The sequence below is a fragment of the Phascolarctos cinereus genome, unplaced genomic scaffold, assembly GCF_003287225.1.
Source record: "Phascolarctos cinereus isolate Bilbo 61053 unplaced genomic scaffold, phaCin_HiC Scaffold_4;HRSCAF=312, whole genome shotgun sequence".
Lineage (NCBI taxonomy): Eukaryota > Metazoa > Chordata > Mammalia > Diprotodontia > Phascolarctidae > Phascolarctos > Phascolarctos cinereus.
In genome coordinates this window covers 358,965,838-358,985,247 of record NW_027555847.1, presented here as the reverse complement: position 1 = coordinate 358,985,247, position 19,410 = coordinate 358,965,838, and the positions used below count along the sequence as shown (strand labels likewise).

Here is a 19,410-nt window from a genome sequence, read left to right as displayed (position 1 = left end):
TAGGATACTCCACATTTGTTTAGCCATTTCCCAATTAATGAGCATCCTCTTAGTTTTTACTTTTTTTTTTGTCACCACAAAAAGAGCTGCCATAAATATTTTTGTACATAGAGGACCTTTTCCTCTACCTCTGATCTCTTTTGAATATAGGGCTAGCAGTAGTATAGCTGTATATACTCTTTACTAACTTTTTTGGGGTGAAATTCCAAATTGCTTTCCAGAATGGTTGTACTCATTCATAGGTCTAACAAATAATTCATCAATGTGCCTATTTTCCTACAGCCTCTTCAACATTTGTCTTTTTTTTAAATCTTCTTTCTAATCTGCTGGATGTGAAGTGGAACTTCAGGATTACTTTAATTTATATTTCTGCAATTATTAGTGATTTGGAGGAGTATGTGTATGAATATATATATATATTATATATATACATACATGTATATATATATGTGTGTGTATATATACACATATATACACAAATATACACACATATATATTTATAGATATACATACATACACGCACACATATATGAATATATGACCACAGATAGCCTAGGTTTCTTGAGGATTGTTGACTCTTATCCTTGGATCATTTATCAATTGGGGAATGGCTTTTATTCTTACAAATCTGAATCAGTTCCTTATGCATCTTGGAAATAAGAACTTCATCAGAGAAACTTTCTCTAAAGATTTTTTCCCAGCTAATTGTTTCCCTTTTAAATTTAGCATTTTTTTGGATTTGTTTGTACAATGCCTTTTCAATTTTAAGTAATCAAAGTTATTATTTTTTTTCTGTAATAATTTCTATCCCTTTTTTGGTCATGAACTTTTCTTCTATCCATAGATCTCATAGGTAATTTTCATCTATGTTTATCTTATTTATGATATGACTTTTTATTAAGTATAACATATCCATTTGGAGCTTATCCTGGTATAAGGTATAAGGAGTTAGTCTAAATCAAATTTCTTCCTTACTGCTGTCCAATTTGCCAAGCAATTAAAAAAAAAATCAAATTGTAAGTCCTCATCCCAGTAGCTGGGCTCTTTGTGTTTAGTGAACACAAGGCTTCTCAATTTATTTGCTTCTGAATGTTGTGTATCTAATCTATTCTACTGATTGAGAAATCTGCTTTTTAAACAATACAAAATTGTTTTGAGAATTATTGCTTTGTAGTATAGTTTGAGATCTGGTATTACTCAACCCTTTTAATTGTCTCCCTTTAAAAACTATTTCCCTTGAGATTCTTCAACATTTTTGACTCCATGAGTGTTTTGTTATTATTTGTCTAGTTCTATACAGTAATCTTATGGTAGTTTTATTGGTATGGCATTGAGTTTTTTTCCTATTTTTTATTATATTGACTCACCTTACCCCTGATACATGTCCAATTATTTAAGGCCTGTCTTTGTTTCTAGAAATAATGTTTTGTATAGTTCTTAGGTAGATCTTGCTAGGTAGACTTCCCAGCATTTTATATATTCTTTAGTAATTTTAAATAGAATTTGTATTTCTATCTTTTCCTTCTGGGTTTTATTAGTATCATGTTAAAATGCTAATGGTTCATGTAGATTTATTTTATAGCCTAAAATTTTGAAAATACTGTTTCAATTTTTTGGTTAACTTTCTGTATTTCTTAAATATACTATCATATCATCTGCAAAATGATAATTTTGTTCTTCTTTACCAATGCTCATTACTTCAGTTTCCTTTTCTTATTGCTATAGGCAGCATTTATGTCAAATAGAAGTGGTGACAATGGATATTTTTGTTTTATCCTTGATTTTATTAGAAAGAATTTAAGTTTGTTCTCATTACATATAATGAAAGCTCTTGATACATACTATTTATCATTTTAAAGAAAGGTCCATTTATTTCAATGTTTTCTAGTGCTCTTATTTAAAAAAAAATACAAACAGCATTTTCTGCACTGGTTGATATAAACATATCATTTTTCTTGTTTTTATTATTAATATTCCTAAGTTTGTAGTTTTCCTAATACTGCATTCCTGGTATAAATCCAACCTAGGAATGGTGGATAATAATTGTGATGTGGGTTTTTTTTTTTGCTTCTTTGCCCATATTCAATTTTAAAATTTTGCATCAATGTTCATTAGGGACATTAATCTATAATTTACTTTTTCTATTTTGATTTTTCCTGGTTTAGGTATCATGACCTTAACTGTATAACAGAAAGGATTTGGTAGGATTGCTTCTTTTGTTATTTTTGTAAATATTTGGTTTATTTAGAATTAATTAATTTTTGAATGTTTTATAGAATTCACTGGTACAGTCTTCTGGTCCTGGGTTTTATTTTCCTTTGGAAGGTCATTTATGGTTTGTTCAATTTCTTTCTTTGATATTGAATTATTTAAATTATTCTTTTCTTGATTTTATAATTTGGTTATTTTATATTTAAATATTAATTTATTTCATTTGTTATTTTTATTGATGTATAGTTGAACAAATAATACTGTTATTTCTTCTTCATTTGTTGTGAATTTTACTTTTTCATTTTTGACACCAGTAATTTGGTTTTGCTTTTTACAATTTTTAATCACATTCGATGATGGCTTACTTCTTTTATTTTTTTCTTTAAAAAATAGCTCCTACGTGTGAAAATGAGACGTTAATGCACTGCTGGTGGAATTGTGAATGGATTCAACCATTCTATAGAGCAATTTGGAACTATGTTCAAAGGGTTGTAAAACCATGCATACCCTTTGGCTTAGCAATAACTCAACTAGGTCTGTATCCCAAAAGAGGGGGGGAAAAAGGAAAAGTACCGATATGTTCAAAAATATTCATAGCAGCTTATTTCTGGGGGCAAAGAATTAGAAACTGAGGGGATGCCCATCATTTGGGGAATGGTTTAACAAGCTAAGGTGTACTATACTGTACTATAAGAAATGTTAAGCGGGGGGGGAGGCAGAGCCAAGATGGCAGAATAAAAGCAGTGACTTGATTGAGCTCTCCCCCAAACCACTCCAAATACCTATAAAAAAAAAAGACTGTGAATAAACTTGAGTGGCAGAACTCATGAAAAGACAGAGTGAAACAAATTTCCAGCCTAAGACAAGCTGGATAGTTGATGGAAAGGTCTGTTGTGCCAGACCGGGAGAGAAGCACAGTTCAACGTGGGCTGTGCAGGCAAAGACTGGGGCCCCAGTGAACCTGGAGTTGGCCTCGGGGGACTGAATTATGGGTAGCTCTGGAAGTTTCCAGATTTTTCAACCCACAAATGCCAAAGACAACTTAGAAGGTCAGTAGAAAGGTTTGTTGGATCTGAGTGAGAGAGGAGCAGAGTCTGGCCCCAGCCGTGGCACAGCCCTGGTGGGGTGGTGGCAGCTGCTTCTGGAACTCTTGGCTTACAGATGACAGGAGTATCGAGTGGCTGATCAGAGGGGGATTGCAGGGATCTCTTTGCTGGTGCTGAGGCAGGATTCTCTTGCTTTGCCTGTGTTTGAATCTGGGTCACAGTCCTGAGTGGTGGTCCTGGGAAGAGGAGGAGTGCTGGTGTGGTGGAGGTTGTGGTGGTGCTGCAGAAGGAATCCTCCTTACAGTTTCGAGGCAGACAAGAGTGGTTGTGGTCACTCATAGACCAGAGCCCAGGCCAGGAAAGGAGCAAACACCTCACCCCTTATCATACCACCTTGGAAGAACTGAAAATTTACAGGTCCCTAGAAGTGTCTCTTAAAACAGCTGCACAAAACACCTGAATGGTACACCCTCCACACTGGAAGCAGAGCCCTACCTTAACAAAGAGTTTAAAAAAAAGTCAAGTAATTGGCTGGGAACATGGGCAAACAGTAGAAAAAAACTCAGATTATAGAATCTTACTTTAGTAACAAAGAAGACCAAAATATACAACCAAAAGAAGACATCAAAGTCAAAGCTCCTACATCCAAAGCCTCTAATGAAAAATACAAACTGGTATCAGGCCATGGAAAAGCTCAAAAAGAATTTTGAAAAGCAAGAGAAGTAGAGGAAAAATTGGGAAGAGAAATGAGAGTGACACAAGAAAATCATGAAAAATGAGTCAACAGCTTGCTAAAGGAGACCCCAAAAAATGCTGAAGAAAATTATACCTCAAAAAATAGTCTAACCCAAATGGCAAAAGAGGTCCAAAAAGCTAATTAGGAGAAGAATGCCTTCAAAAGCAGAATTGGCCAAATGGAAAAGAAGATCTAAAAGGTCACCGAAGAAAATAATTCCTTAAAAATTAGAATAGAGCAAATGGAAGCTAATGACTCTATGAGAAATCAATAAATTATAAAATAAAACCAAAAGAATGAAAAAAAAATAGAAGACAATATAAAAAAATCTCATTGGAAAAAATAACTGACCTGGAAAATAGATCCAGGAGAGATAACTTAAAAATTATTGGACTACCTGAAAGCCATGATCAAAAAAAGAGCCTAGACATCATCTTTCAAGAAATTATCGAGGAAAACTGCTCTGATATTCTAGAACCAGAGGGTAAAATAGAAATTGAAAGAATGCACCAATCACCTCCTGAAAGAGATCCCAAAAGGATCCTAGGAATATTGTAGCCAAATTTCAGAGTTCCCAGGCCAAGGAGAAAATATTGGCAAGCAGCCATAAAGAAACAATTGAAGTGTTATGGAAATACAATCAGGATAAAACAAGATTTAGCAGCTTCTACATTAAGGGATCAGAGGGCTTGTAATATGGTATTCCAGAGGGCAAAGGAGCTAGGATTAAAATCAACAATCACCTACCAGCAAAACTGAGTATAATCCTGCAGGGGGAAAACTGGACATTCAATGAAATATGGGATTTTCAAGCATTTTTGATGAAAAGACCAGATTGAAATAGAAAATTTGACTTTCAAATACAAAACTCAAGAGAAGCATGGAAAGGTAAATAGGAAAGAGAAATCAGAAGGGACTTTAAAGTTGAACTGTTTACATTCCCACATGGAAAGATGATATTTGTAACTCATGAGACCTTTCTCTGTATTAGGATAGTTGGAGGGAACATAAATATAGAGAAAGGGCACAGGTATGAGTTGAATATGAAGGGATAATATCTAAAAATTAAATTAAGGAGTGAGAGACTATTATACTGGGAGGAGGAGAAAGAGAGAGGTAGAATGGGGTAAATTATCTCACATAAAAGAGGCAAGAAAAAGCTTCTATGGTGGAGAGTGGGGGGGGGGAGGTGAGAAGAAATGAGTGAATCTCACTCTCATCAGATTTGGCTTAAGGAAGGAATAACATACACACTCAATTGGGTATGGAAATCTATCTTACCTTACAGGAAAGTAGGGAGGAAGGGGATAAGAGGTGGGGGATGATAGAAGGGAGGGCAGATTGGGGGAGGGGGTAATAAGAAGCAAACACTTTTGATGAGGGACAGGGTCAAAGGAGGGAATAGAATAAATGGGGGGTAGGATAGGGTGGAGGGAAATATAGTTAGTCTTTTATAACATGACTTTATTTTTTAGGCACTTGGGTGACTTACCTAGGGTCACACAGCTAGTAAGTGTCAAGTATTTGGTCTGAGGTTGTATTTGAACTCAGGTCCTCCTGACTTCAGGGCCAGTACTCTACCCACTGCACCACCTAGCTGCCCGATAAAATGACTATTATGGAAGTATTTTGTGTAACTACACATATATAACCTATATCAAACTGCTTCTCAATGGGGGGGGGGAAGGGGGAAAGAGAGAGAATTTGGAACTCAAAGTTTTAAAAATGAATGTTAAAAATTGTTTTTACATGTAACTGGGGGAAAATTTTTTAAAAAATAAATATAAAAAATAAAAAATAGCTCCTGGTTTATTTATTTTTGTTTGTTTTCAATTTTTAAAAAGCCTTTCCTTAATTTTCAGGATTTCTATTTTGACATTTAATTAGGGTATTTTAAAATTTGTTGGTTTTCTATTTTTTTAGTTATATTCCTGCTTTATCAGTTCTTTCTTTTTTAAATGAAAGTGTTTAGAGAGATCTATTTTCCTCTAAGGTTCTTTGTCTGCATACCTAAAATTTTGGTATGTTTCCTCATTATCTTTAATGGAATTATCTATAATTTCTCTTATTCTTTGACCCATCAGTTCTTTAGGATGATATATTCTTCAATTGATTTTTAATTTTTTTCAGTGGCCTTCAATATATTTTAACTGCATTTTGGTCAATAAATGATGTATATAATATTTATGCTTTTCCACATTTGTTTGTGAGCTTTTCATATCCTAAGATGATCTATTCTTGACATATAACCCTGAAATCTGAAATATGTAGGCTCCTTTCTATTCTCGTTTAATAATCACCAGAGGTCTATCACACTGACTTAAAAAAAAAAATCTAATCAGCTCCTTACCCTCTTTCTTGTCTATTTTTGGTTAGATTTTTTTTTTGAAGAGCTGCATATTGATGTCTCCCACTACTAGAGTTTTACTATTTGTCTTTGTAATTCATTTAGATTTTCCTTTGAATATTTAGATGCTATGTCATTCAGTGTATATATGTTAAATGTTGAAAATAGCTCATTGTTTATGTTACCTTTTAGCAAAATGTAGTTTTCTAATTTATCACTTTTGTTCACTTTCAGTCATGTTTGACTCTTCGTGACCCTATTTGGGATTTTCTTGGCAGAGACACTGGAGTGGTTTGCCTGTTTCCTTCTCTAGCTCATTTTACAGATGAGAAAACTAAGTTCAAACAGGGTTAAGTGACTTGCCCAGGGTCACACAGCTAGTAAATGTCTGAGGCCATATTTGAACTCAGAAAGATGAGTCTTCCTAACTCCAGGCCCAGTGCTATATACACTGCTCTACCTTGCTGCCCCACTTTTAGTTATGTCCAGTTTTGCATTCAGCTAAGGTATCAGAGATTTTGCTCTAACTCTTTATTATAACTCTGTGAGAGTCTTTATGTTTCAGGTGTTTCCTGTAAATACCATATTGTTGGATTTTGCTTTCTAATTCATTCCGCTAATGTGTTATTTCATGTGAATTCATTCCATTCACAGTTACAATAATTGTACATTTCCCTTCTTCCCATCCCTTATACTTCTTCATCTCTATCTTCCTTGCTCCCTTTTTATTTCAGGTTTTTACCGTTTCTTCCTTTCCTTTTAGCTTCCTTTTCACTATACCCTCTCCAAGCTTAGGGTTTATTTTGTTCAGACCAATCCCTTCCTAAACCTACCCCTCCCTCTTAGATTCTTCTTACTCTTATACCTATCTACATCCAGGTGGAATTGAATGTGTTCCTACATCAACATTTATAGATTTTTTGCTTCCTTTTGACCAGGATAGGTGAAAGTGAAGCTTAAGAAACACGCATTCCTTTCATATTTCATATACTCCTTCTTGCACACTATGATTATGTGTGATGCGTTCACCTATCCTTTCTCCCATATTCCCTAGCATTTCCTTTACTTCCTTTTTTCTTCATATTACAGCACCATCAAAATATAGCAAAATTATTTATAGATTGAAAGTAATTGTTCATAACAGAAGAATACTAGGATGACAGTGAGATACACCTATGAGAATCTAAAGGCAAAAATGTTGTATGTGAAAGTGCTTCACAAAGTATTAGGGAAATATTAAATTATACACGAAACATTCACACAGAAACCATTAGTGAATGCAGCCATTTATTGATCCTCTGGAAAGGCAGGTTACCATTACATTGTTGTTGTTTTTTTCAATCTCGAGGTGTAAGTACATCCCTTAAGAAGACTGGCAAGGGGGGTCTGCAAAGCAACACAGCAGGGAGGGCAATGCAGTTTGTGTGCTGTGTGTACCATCACAACTGTGATATCTGCTCCTGAGGATAAAGGCAGGTAGAATTGTGCTTCCCCAACCATGGAATTTTAAATAACATTACTACGAATAATAATAAAAAGAAAGGCATTAGTAATGTAAACTGAAGGAGTCACATGAAATACAAGTGATACAAGACAGCACCATTCTATTTGTAATGTATGTAATTGTGGTCTGTGTCCTGAAGCTGCACGCAGCTGAGCACCAGATACTGTTCCTGGGCTTTGCCCTGAACTCATACAGTAGAAGATTGAAAAATCTGCAATCTTTGTGATGAAGCCATGTTTGAACGGGAGACTTGAAGGACAGAATAGAGGAAATAAGCATGTATTAAGCACCTACTTCATGCCAGGTACTGTGCTAAATTCTTTACAAATATTACCTCATTTGATTCTCAAAGTGACCCCGGGAGGTAGGTGCTATTATTGTCATCTCCATTTTACAGTTGTGTAAACTGAGACAGATAGCAGTTAAAGGAGTTGTCAAAGATCAAACAGGTAGTTTCTGAGGCTGAATTTGAACTTGTCTGCCTGACTCCAGACCCAACACTTTTATATATTATACTTTCTACCTCCCTCTTGTGAGAAGTTGGGACCTGTGGGCTAGATAGGGTTTCAACTGGTATCCTTCAGGGAGGAGTTGGGATACTAAATCGTTTGGCTTCCTAAGTTACACTGAATTCTTAGAGATTCTAAAAATTACCTGAAAATTTTGTGAAACTTCTGTGGTAATTTCTATATCTAACCCTAAAAACATTTCAGTTGGCAACTAGTGAAGATTTGAGATACAGATGGATCCTGGTTTAATAATACCCATTATACAAAAATTCATACCTGTAGTAAATTAGATGAGTATTTGTATCATAAAATAATTATTCACTTTACAAACACATAAAATATAAGATTGACTTGAATCCCAAACTCCTATAGTCAGTACATGACTCAATTTACAAAAATTGAATTTGCAGGCAGCTTTTCAGGAAACCTCCCTATTAGCATGTAAGGTTAGATATATCTGTATAAAGATTTGGGGAATTTTTTTCTCCTACAATATTTTTTCAGTACCAGGCTCTGTGGCAATCCTCTCTGGTTTCCAAGAGCTATGTATATATCCTTGAATCTCAATTCCAAACCTATCATTTAATCCTTTAAAGTAGAAAGAAAATCAAGTCAGCACTAATCCTGCTTCATATCTCTGAGTGTCAGAAGAACACTTGGTGAAGAAAATGGTCAGGTTCTTGCCTCCAGAACATATAGCCCCATCTATATTATCCTGAGGTTACCTCTCATGATGCCACCTTTGAAATCTGTCAGCTCATTAGTCATTTGGTTGTCCCTTATTTGTGTAGCTAGATGTTTGATGTATGAAATATCCTTTCATATTTTAGGATTTTGTTTTGTACTTTTGTCCAGGTAGATGTGCCACATGAACAACTAATCCTGTATTTGAGTTTGGTTCTAGGAAGTGGATATATGATATCTATATATGGTACATGTCTGCTTTCTGGTTCTGATTCATGGAGATCAGTCTGACTTTTTCCTGTGTGTACCTTAATTGCAGGACTCAACTCTCCCATTGCTACTCTTTCATCTGGTCAGAAGATGTATAGTCTCCTTGAAAATACGTTGAATATCATCTTTACTTTCATGAATAGTCAGGGTTAAGCCTGTAGAATTCGGTAGGATAGCAATAGATCAATACTGAAGGAGTGTCATAGGCAAGTTTACAGGCTTAGATCCCTCATGTCATTTATTAGACTCCCATGGCTAAGCATAAAGACCAAAAAATGGTCAGGTTACATTAAGCTAAATTGGATTACTTAATTGACATTCATGATAACTAATACTCATAAATGCTTTGGAAATAAAGTCTGGCAAATTTTTTACCATAAAAATAAAATCAGGAGATTTTCTTCCATTTTACACTTCCTGAACTTTTGTCTCCAACCATGACCGTTTCCCATCACCTCTAGAAATTGTCAGGGGTAAAAATGAGTACAGTGAAAAGCTTGTTTCCCTGACAACAGTAAATGTAACTATCCTTCATTTTGTCCCTTGCCTTAAAATTTAGCCCTATTCCATATAACTCCATCAGTTTTTCATTCTTCCTTCATGGGGACTTGGAGTGTTTGCCATTCGTAGCTTTTAAAAATAAAATAAAAAGCATATAATATAAACTTTAAGCACATAGTATCAAAGTAATAGAACTGGCATTGGCCAGCAACACCATTAAGTATCATTTTGTACAAAGTATGTATAGTTTCATATACACACACTCTATATCTATCTATACATATATATGAATATATTATTTCTGCCACCATCCAGATATCAGCACCATTATTCAATAGCACCATTCTACTGAACAGATGTTCTAAGAGAATATGGGTAACTGTAGCCAAGAATACTTTGCCTCATTAGAAGATGAAATACATGATTAGAGTAGAAATGTTGATGAGTCTGGGAATGTGCTATCCCTTCCACAAAGGTAACAATGCTGACTGCCAAGAGGTGAGGGCTTAGACTTGTTCTCACTCCCTTAGTGGGGTCTACATTAATCCACACACACTTGTTCCAAGTAAGATTCAGAAACCGAACCAACAATATCATCCTCCCTTAGTCCTGGGCTCTAACCAACTCAACTGACTGACCACAGATGCTCAAGTCCGATGAGACTTCACATGGGAAATCAATTTATTTGAACAGTAAGTTTTTAAGTTTTAAGGCAATTACTGTCAGTGTCAATTAGAGGTGAAAGAGGGAACTGCAGTTATTAGTTTACCCCAGGAGTTTAGAATGACTCAAATCATGCTATCTGAGATGCCAGGCTCATGGATCAATCCCATTCAACAAGTAAAAACATCAGACTATAAACTCCACAAGGGCAGAGACAGTGTCTTATCTAAATTTTGTATCTCTTCCAGAGTCTAAGAGAGTGATTTTTATATGTACTTTTCTGAAATGTTTAGTCCATTATTGCTGTTATTATTTAATAACTGTAAAGTATATAAATACATATGCATATATATATATATATATATATATATATATATATATGCTCTTTTTTTGTTGTTTTCTGTATTTTTGCTGAGGCAATCGGGGTTCAGTGACTTGCCCAGGGTCATACAGCTAGTAAGTGTCAGAGGCCAGACAAGTATATGCTCTTGATCAGACTATTTTATCCATGCTCTAATGATATATTTTTAAACTTTAACTTGTATACGTGTTTTTCCTCCTCCAGTAGAATGTAAACTCTGGGAGCAGGGAATATTAGTTTTTGCCTCTATGTTCCCAGCTCCAAGCATGAAACCTAGTACATAGGAGAATCTTGTTGAATTTTACTGAACAAGTATTTATGGAGGGCCTATTCAAGCTTCATTAGTCTTTATCACTGAAGCTACAGACTTTGTACTACCGATCACAACCCTTTCTTATGGATGATCGTGTTTATTTTGTGAACCCTCTGCCAAAAGCTCCCAAAAATAGCAGTTCTAACCATAAAAGTCTTATTTCAGTCCTCAGGAAAAAACAAATAACTTTTAAAAAACCCTTCGTATTGGCACTAACAGGTATTACTCATTCATTTCCTAAAACAGTGTAGTCTATATCAATCTGGAAAGTATGTCATTAAATGCTGAGGCTCTCTGAGGATATAATTGAGGAAGCTGCTTGTACTAGATTGGAGAATTTAATACCAGGTTCTTACTTTTACACAATTTCCTTGTTCTTTTTGAAGTTTAACTTCGGTTTTACTGACCATCCTCTAGCATCTAATTCTTCAACTCAGGGTTGCTAATGATATGTCTATACTAATTTGCACAGGGTAACCCACAGCAGATCTATCAGCAGTAAAGTGATTTTATCAGGAATAAGCTTGGAAGTAGAATCAGGTAGGTAGAGGAGAGGCATCTGCTTCTGTCCTAGTGAAAGGATATTTCCTGGTGTAGAAGAGAAAATAAAAGCAGATTACTTTATAATAGAAATTACTATGAATGTATATATGTATGTATATTTCAGACAGCCAGGTGTTTTTTTTCCCCCTCACCTTTGGTAGACCCTCTCAGTATTTAACAATTCATCCTTAATTCCTCAGCATTCAGTTTAAGCTTGTTTCTATTAGTCTAATATCTCAGAGTAGAGACACAATCCACACAGAGGGCTATGGGGGGGGGGTGATTAGTGAAGGGAAATACTAATTCTTCCATTCTGCTTTCCATTGGATATTGGTCAGATAAAGCTTTTCCCTCAGTCTGGGTTAGGTGTAGGTAAATATCACTGTTAAGACCTATCCCTTTGAGGATGCTAAACAGTTTTGATGGGCAGGTAAGAGGGTGGGGTGCACTCATAGAGAGAAATCAGTAGGATTTCATTGCACCCTCTATAACCACAGTTCTCTGTCTTGGCATGCCTGAGGTAGAATGGAAATATGAGACTTTTCCTTCTTTGAGGAGGCACAAGACTTTATAGAATTATCCAATTCAGTACCTTTCATAGAAGTTATACCCTGTAACGAATGGCAGGAATCCATAGAGCTAACCTGATTGGATATCACACCTTTCTGCCAGGGATCAGCACATATTACATACAGCTCCACAACATCCCTTAGGATAGAGGGACACAATAGGATTGTTTTAATGACCCAGTTTCAAATAAAATAAATGAACTGAGACCTCAATAAAATTAACCCAGAGCCCAGAACTCATCATGTCTAGCAGGTTGTTGCTGTCTTTGGTGGAGGATGGATTCCTTCTGACTTCAGAGCAGTTTGGATTTTCTGAAGCCCTGTTGATTTTTCTGCTGTCGAGCCTGGATGGTGGGAGGCCTGGCACATGTGTAGCAGCACTGAGCTCTTAGAGTGATGATGGAGCATTTGCCCATAGTTTTCAGTGTCTGGCAGAAACTGGATGATAGCTTGTCCTTGCTGCAAGGTAGATCTGTGAGAGAGAAAAATTAAAAAAAAAAAGGAATTATGCTTTTTATGCTTGACTCAAGATGTCCAGAATAGGACTCATTATTTTCCCTTTTAAACCTTTTCCCACTCTTAACTTCCCTTTTACTGTCAAAAGCAACATCATCTTCCCAGGCCTTCATACTCACAACCTGGATTTCATCCTTAACTCCTCACTAGCTCTCACCCCTTTCCCATATCCAATATCTTGCCAAGGTCTGTAAATTTCAACTCTATAATATCTCTGGAATACACTCCCTTCTCTCCTCTGATACTGCCACTGCCTTGGTGCAGACCCCGATACATTTGGACTATTACTATAGCCTGCTGGTGGGTCTGCCTTCCTCAAGTCTCTCTGGAGCCAATCCAATCTATCCTCCATTCATCAGCCTAGGTAATTTTCTTAAAGCATAGGTCTGGCCATGTCATTATTCAATAAATTCCATTGGCTCCCTTCCAGGAGCAAAATCCTCTGTTTGGCATTTCAAGCTCTTTATAACTTGGTACTCCCTTTCACCCCCCTCCACCATATCTTTCTAGTCTTCTTACATCTTACTCCCTGCCATTTGCTCTTTGATCCAGTGACACTGTCCTTCTTGCTGTTCCATGAACAAGACACTCTATCTTTTGACTCTGGGCATTTTCTCTGGCTATCCTCCATCATCCCTTCTTCATTTCCTCCTTCTGACTTCCCTGGCTCTCTTCAAGTCCCATCTTCAGGAAGCCTTTCCCAACACCTTTTAATTCTAATGCTTTTCTTCTTGATTATTTCCTATGTATCTAATATTTAGGGTGTTTGTATATATTGGTTTGCTTATTGCCTCCCCTATTAAATTGTGAACTTTTGAGGGCAGAGACTATATTTTGCCTTTCTTTGTATCCCCACTGCTCATCATAGTGCCTGGCACACAGTGGGTGCTTAATTGACTGACTGAACCTTTAACTATGAAATTTTCTTCTCTGACCACTCTTCTGTCATTCTACCTCTCCCACAATCTCACTTCTATTTAACCTGTTCTTTGTCTTCATTTCCAGATCTTTGTCCTATTCCTATTCCATATTTGCATCATAAAAGGAATTTGGTAGAACTCCTTCTTCATCTATTTTTCCAAATAGTTATGTAGTATTGGGATTTATAGTTCTTTAAATGTTTGGTAGAATTCACTTGTGAATCCATCTAGTTCTGGGGATATTTTCTTAGGAAGTTCACTGATGGCTTGTTCAATTTCTTTTTCTAAGATTGAGTTATTTAAGTATTTTATTTCTTCTTCTGTTAATCTGGGTAATTTACATTTTTGCAGATATTCATCTATTTCATTTGATTGTCAAATTTGTTAATATATAGTTGTGCAAAATAGCTGATAGCAATTGTCTTAATTTCCTCTTCATTGGTCGTGGATTCACTCCTTTCACTTTTGATACCAGTAGTTTTGTTTTCTTATTTCCTTTTGTAAAATCAAATTAACCAATGTTTTATCTATTTTATAGTTTTTTTTTTCATAAAACCAGCTTCTAATTTTATTTAATAGTTCAATGGTTTTCTTACTTTCAATTTTTATCAATCTCCTTGGATTTTCAGGATTTCCAATTTGGTATTTAATTGGGGATTGTTAATTTGTTCTTTTTCAATTTTTTTTAAGTTGAATGCCAAATTCATTTATCTGCCTGTTCTCTATTGTACTGATGTAAGCAATTAGAGACATAAATTTTTCTCTAAGTGCCACTGTGGCTTCACCCCATAAATTTTGGTATGTTGTCTTATTGTTGTCATTTTCTTTAATGAAATTATCAATTGTTTCTATGATTTATTCTTTGACCCATTTATTTTTTAGGATTATATTATTTAATTTGAAATTAATGTATAATCTCTCTTTCCTTTGTTCATTATTGAATGCTATTTTTATTGCATTATGATCTGAAAAGTATGCATCAACTATTTCTGCTTTTCTGCATTTAGTTGTGAGTTTTTATGTCCTAATACATGGTCATTTTTTGTGTAGATGTCATGTACCACAGAGAAAAAGGTATATTCCTTTCTATTTTCATTCAATTTTCTCCAGAGATCTATCATATTTAGCTTTTTCAGAATTTTATTCACCTCCTTAGCTTCTTTCTTGTTTATTTTTTTGTTAGATTTATCTAGTTCTGAGATGGAAAAGTTGAGGTCCACCACTAGTACAGTTTTATTATCTATTTCCTCCTGTAACTCATTCAACTTCTCCTTAAAAAATTTAGGTACTATACCATTTGGTACATATATGTTTAGTATTGATATGACTTCATTGTCTAAGGTACCTTTCAGCAAGATATAGTTTCCTTCCTCATCTTTTAAAATTAGATCTATTTTTATTTTTGCTTTATCTGAGATCATGATTGCTACCCCTGTTTTCTTCACTTCAGCTGAAGCATAATAAATTCTGCTCCACCCCCTTACCTTTACCCTGTATGTATCTCTCTGCTTCAAATGTTTGTCTTATAAATGACATATTGTAGGATTCTGGTTTTTAATCCACTCTGCTATCTACTTCCATTTTGTGGAAGAGTTAACCCCATTCATATTTATAGTTATGATAACTAACTGTATTTCCCTCCATGCTCTTTTCCTCTTTTTTTTTTTTTAGGCAACTGGGGTTAAGTGACTTGCCCAGGGTCACACAGCTAGTAAGTGTCAAGTGTTTGGTCTGAGGCCGCATTTGAACTCAGGTCCTCCTGACTTCAGAGCTGGTGCTCTATCCCCTGTGCCATCTAGCTGCCCCATCTTTTCCTCTTGTTTATCCCCCTCATCTTATCCCAAACCTTTTACCTCCTCACAAGTGTTTTATTTCTGATCACCACCTTCTCAACCTACTCTCCCTTTTGTCAGTCCCCTCTTCTCGTATCTCCATTCCTTTTTACTTCCTTATAGGGTAAGATAGATTTCTGTACCAAACTGAGGGTGTATAGTTATTCCCAATTTGAGCCAATTTTGATGAGAATAAGGTCTAAGCTTTGCCCACCCCCTCATTTTCCCCTCCTTTACAATAGCTCTTTCATGTCTCTTTTATGCAGGATAATTTACTCCATTCAAGCTCCCTCTTTCTTCTTTCAGTGCAATGTTTCTTTCTTACCCCTTTATTTTTTTGGGGGGTGGTATAATCCCATCCATGTCACCTTATATCCACACCTCTGTCTATATGTGCTCCTTCTAATTGTTTTTATAGTAATAAAGTTCTTAAGAATTACAAATGTTATCTTGCCATATAGAAATATAAACAGTTGAACCTTATTGAATATCTCATATTTTCTCTCTCTTGTTTCTTTCTTTTTTTTTTTACCTTTTAATATTTCCCTTGATTCTTGTATTTGGAGGTCAAAGTTTTTATTCAGCTCTGGTCTTTTCATTAGGAATGCTTGAAAGTCCTCCATTTTATTAACCTTCATTTTTCTATGAAAGATTATATTCAATTTTGCTGGGTAGGTGATTTTTGGTTGTAACCCTAACTCTTTGGCCTTTTGGAATATCATATTCTAAGCCCTCTGATTCTTTAATGTGGAAGCTGCCAAATCCTGTGTAATCCTGACTGTAGCTCCATGATATTTGAACTGTTTCTTTTTGGCTGCTTGCAGTACTTTCTCCTTGATCTGTAAGCTTTGGAATTTGGCTATCATATTCCTTGAAGTTTTCATATTGGGATCTCTTTCAAGTGGTGATGTGGTGATTGGTGGATTCTTTCAATTTCTATTTTGCTGTCTGATTCTAATATGTCAGGGAAGCTTTTTTTGGATAATTTCTTGAAAGTTAATGTTCAGGCTTTTTTTTTTTAATCATGGCTTTCAGGTAGTCCAATAACTCTTATATTATCTCTCCTGGATCTATTTTCTGGGTCAGATGTTTTTTGTAATGAGAAATTTCACATTTTCTCTTTTTTAACTTTAAAAAATTTGTTTTATAGTGTCTTGGTGTCTCATAGAGTCATTAACTTCCACTTGCTCAATTCTAATTTTTAAGAAATTATTTTCTTCAGTGAGCTTTTATACTTCTTTTTCCATTTGGCCAATTTTATTTTTTAGGGAGTCATTTTCCTCAGTTAATTTTTGTATATCTTTTTCCATTCTATTGACTCTTTTTTTCATGATTCTCTTGTATTACTCTCATTTCTTTTTGCAATTTTTCTTTTACTTCTCTCATTTGCTTTTAAAAATCCTTTTCAAGCTCTTCCAGGAATTCTTTTTGTGTCTGAGACCAAATTACATTTTTCTTTGAGGCTTCACATGTAGCCATTAGCCATTTTGACACTACTGTCCTCTTCCAAGTTTATGCCTTAATCCTTCCTGTCACCATAGTAACTTTCTAAAGTCAATTCCTTCCTTCCTTTTTTTTTTTTTACCCATTTTCTGCCTTTTTTGTGACTTGCTCTTTTTATGTGAGAATTGGGCTCTGGTCTTGCACTGTCCCAAGGTTTTTGTGCTGGGGCTCTCAGTCTTACTGCTGGCTTTCACTGGGTTTCAGGGCTTAGCTGTTTGCTTTCACTGTATTGTACTGGGGGGGTGGTGATGGGGCCTCTCTGTTGGCTTTTCCTAGGTGTGGGGTTTAGCTGCTGTCCTGTCCCAGTGGTGGGGCCTTGCTGCTGGGTTGCTATGGAAATAAGGTCTCTTTGCTAGCAAACTCCAGGAGCAGGGTCTCACCATTGGCCAGCCCTGGAGTGAGGTTTTAATCCTGTTCAGCAGTGGGGTCAAGGCCTCATTGGTAATCTGTGCTGGGGGGTAGAGTCACTGAGGTGGAGGCTTGCTGCTCTGCAAAGACTACTCACTTGCCTAGGGGGCCTCTGGTTTCCATGAGGGGAGGGCCCAGGCTTGGAGCCTAGCTGCAGGCTCCCTGCTGTGAGGCTGGCTCTTGGACCTCCCTCCCCTCCCACCCCAGTGAGAGAGACCTTTGCTGTCATGCTGATAAGCTGCTTCCTTGCTCCTGGATCAATTCTGAGGCAATTTTCTAGTTGTTTGGAGGGGAATTGGGAGAGCTTCAGAGGGTTCCTTCTTCACTCTACCATCTTGGCACCATAAGTCATATGTACACATATGTACATATATACTTCTATATTTACATGTTATCTCTTCTAATAGAAAAAAGGTTTTTGAAGGCAGGTTCTGTTTTTTTTTTTTTTGGATCTTTGTATTCTCAGTGTCTGCCTCATAAAAATATTTCATAAAAACTTGTTAAACAACTGATCACTAAATTCAGTGAAAAGTTTCACCTGGTTTCTCACCACCCTGCCCCCACCAGCTCTCTGAAATATTTTGTACTTTTGACCCCTTTTCCTTTCTGCTTTTAACTCTCTCTTTTTTGGTTTCTATGACACTCTACTCTCCTGGCTCCCCTATTTCTCTACTACTCCTCAATTTCTTTCACTGACTTTTCTTCTTTTCATCTTCTAAATATAGACATATTCTCTAAGCTATACTCTCAGTCTTCTGCCACGAACTTCCATGGGGTACATAAACTTGGATGGGAAAATTACATCTTTTTTCTCTACTAACCTTTGGTTTCTTTTATGATCCTATGCATTTTATTTTATGAATCTGAAAACATTATTCTAAAATGGGGCCTATAAACAAGTTGTGGTATGTGAATTAATAGCATACGATTATGCTATAATAGACAGATTTCAGAAAAACCTGCAAAGCCTTATGTGAACTGATGCTGAGTGAAATGAGCAGAACCAGGAGAACATTGTAGCACAGTAATAGCCACACTGTGCAATGACTGCCTTTGATAGACTTGACTCTACTCAGAAATGCAATGATCTAAGACAGCTGCAAAAGACTCATGATGGAAAATGCTATCCACATCCAGAAAAAGAAATATGGAGTCTGAATGCAGATGGAAGCATACTATTTGCTCTCCCTTTCTTTTGTTGTTTCGTTTTATTGCTTCATTCTCATGATTCTTCCCAATTGTTCTAATTATTCTTTACATCATGACTAATGGGAAAGTATGCTTAATATGAATGTATAAGTACAGCCTATATCAGATTACACACCATCTTTGTAGGGGGAGAGGAGAGAGAGGAGGAAAAAATTTAAAACTCAAAATCTTATGGAAATGAATGTTAAAAACTAAAAATAAATAAATTATTTTTAAAAAAGGACCCATTTTCTAGAAGTTTCCTCTTCATAATATCATTCACATCTATAACTTAGCTATTATCTCTATAAAGATGTCTCCTAAAAACTACATCACTTGTTCTAGTCTCTCTTTTGACCTCAACTTACATTTTCAACTATTTCCTAGACAGTCCCTCCAGTACCTCAAACTCAACATATTTTAAAAACAATCTCATCTTCCCCCTCCCCCCACATCTACTCTATATCCTCTCAGTAACTCACAATCAGAATTCAGCATCTGTCTTTGGTTCTTCATACTCCCTTGTTTCCAAAAGAATTGTTTTTTTTATTTAAATTTTTTTATTTTTTCCATATGCTTTTGAGTTGAAAATTTTTCTCCCTTTTCCTCCCCCCCCTCCCCAAGATGGCGCACAATCTGATATAGGCTTTACATTTACATACCCATTAAACATATTTTCACATTAGTGAAGTTGTAAGTGAAAATTAAAACCAATACGAGGAACCATCAGAAAGAGGAAACAAAACTCAACAGAAGATAAAAATAAGTGATAGCGATTCGACTTCC

General features: G+C 35.7%; 1 protein-coding gene across 2 annotated transcripts in view; it reads right to left on the bottom strand.

Annotated features, from left to right (window-relative positions):
* Positions 1–7,610: 7,610 nt before the first annotated feature.
* Positions 7,611–19,410, bottom strand: part of ADAMTS12 (ADAM metallopeptidase with thrombospondin type 1 motif 12) — a 534,685-nt gene continuing 522,885 nt past the window's right edge. For both annotated transcript variants that reach the window (XM_020995368.2, XM_020995376.2), the window contains one exon: positions 7,611–12,729. In XM_020995368.2, coding sequence (XP_020851027.1) covers positions 12,551–12,729 — 179 coding nt within the window. In that variant the 3' untranslated portion in view covers positions 7,611–12,550. The remainder of the gene's footprint in view (positions 12,730–19,410) is intronic.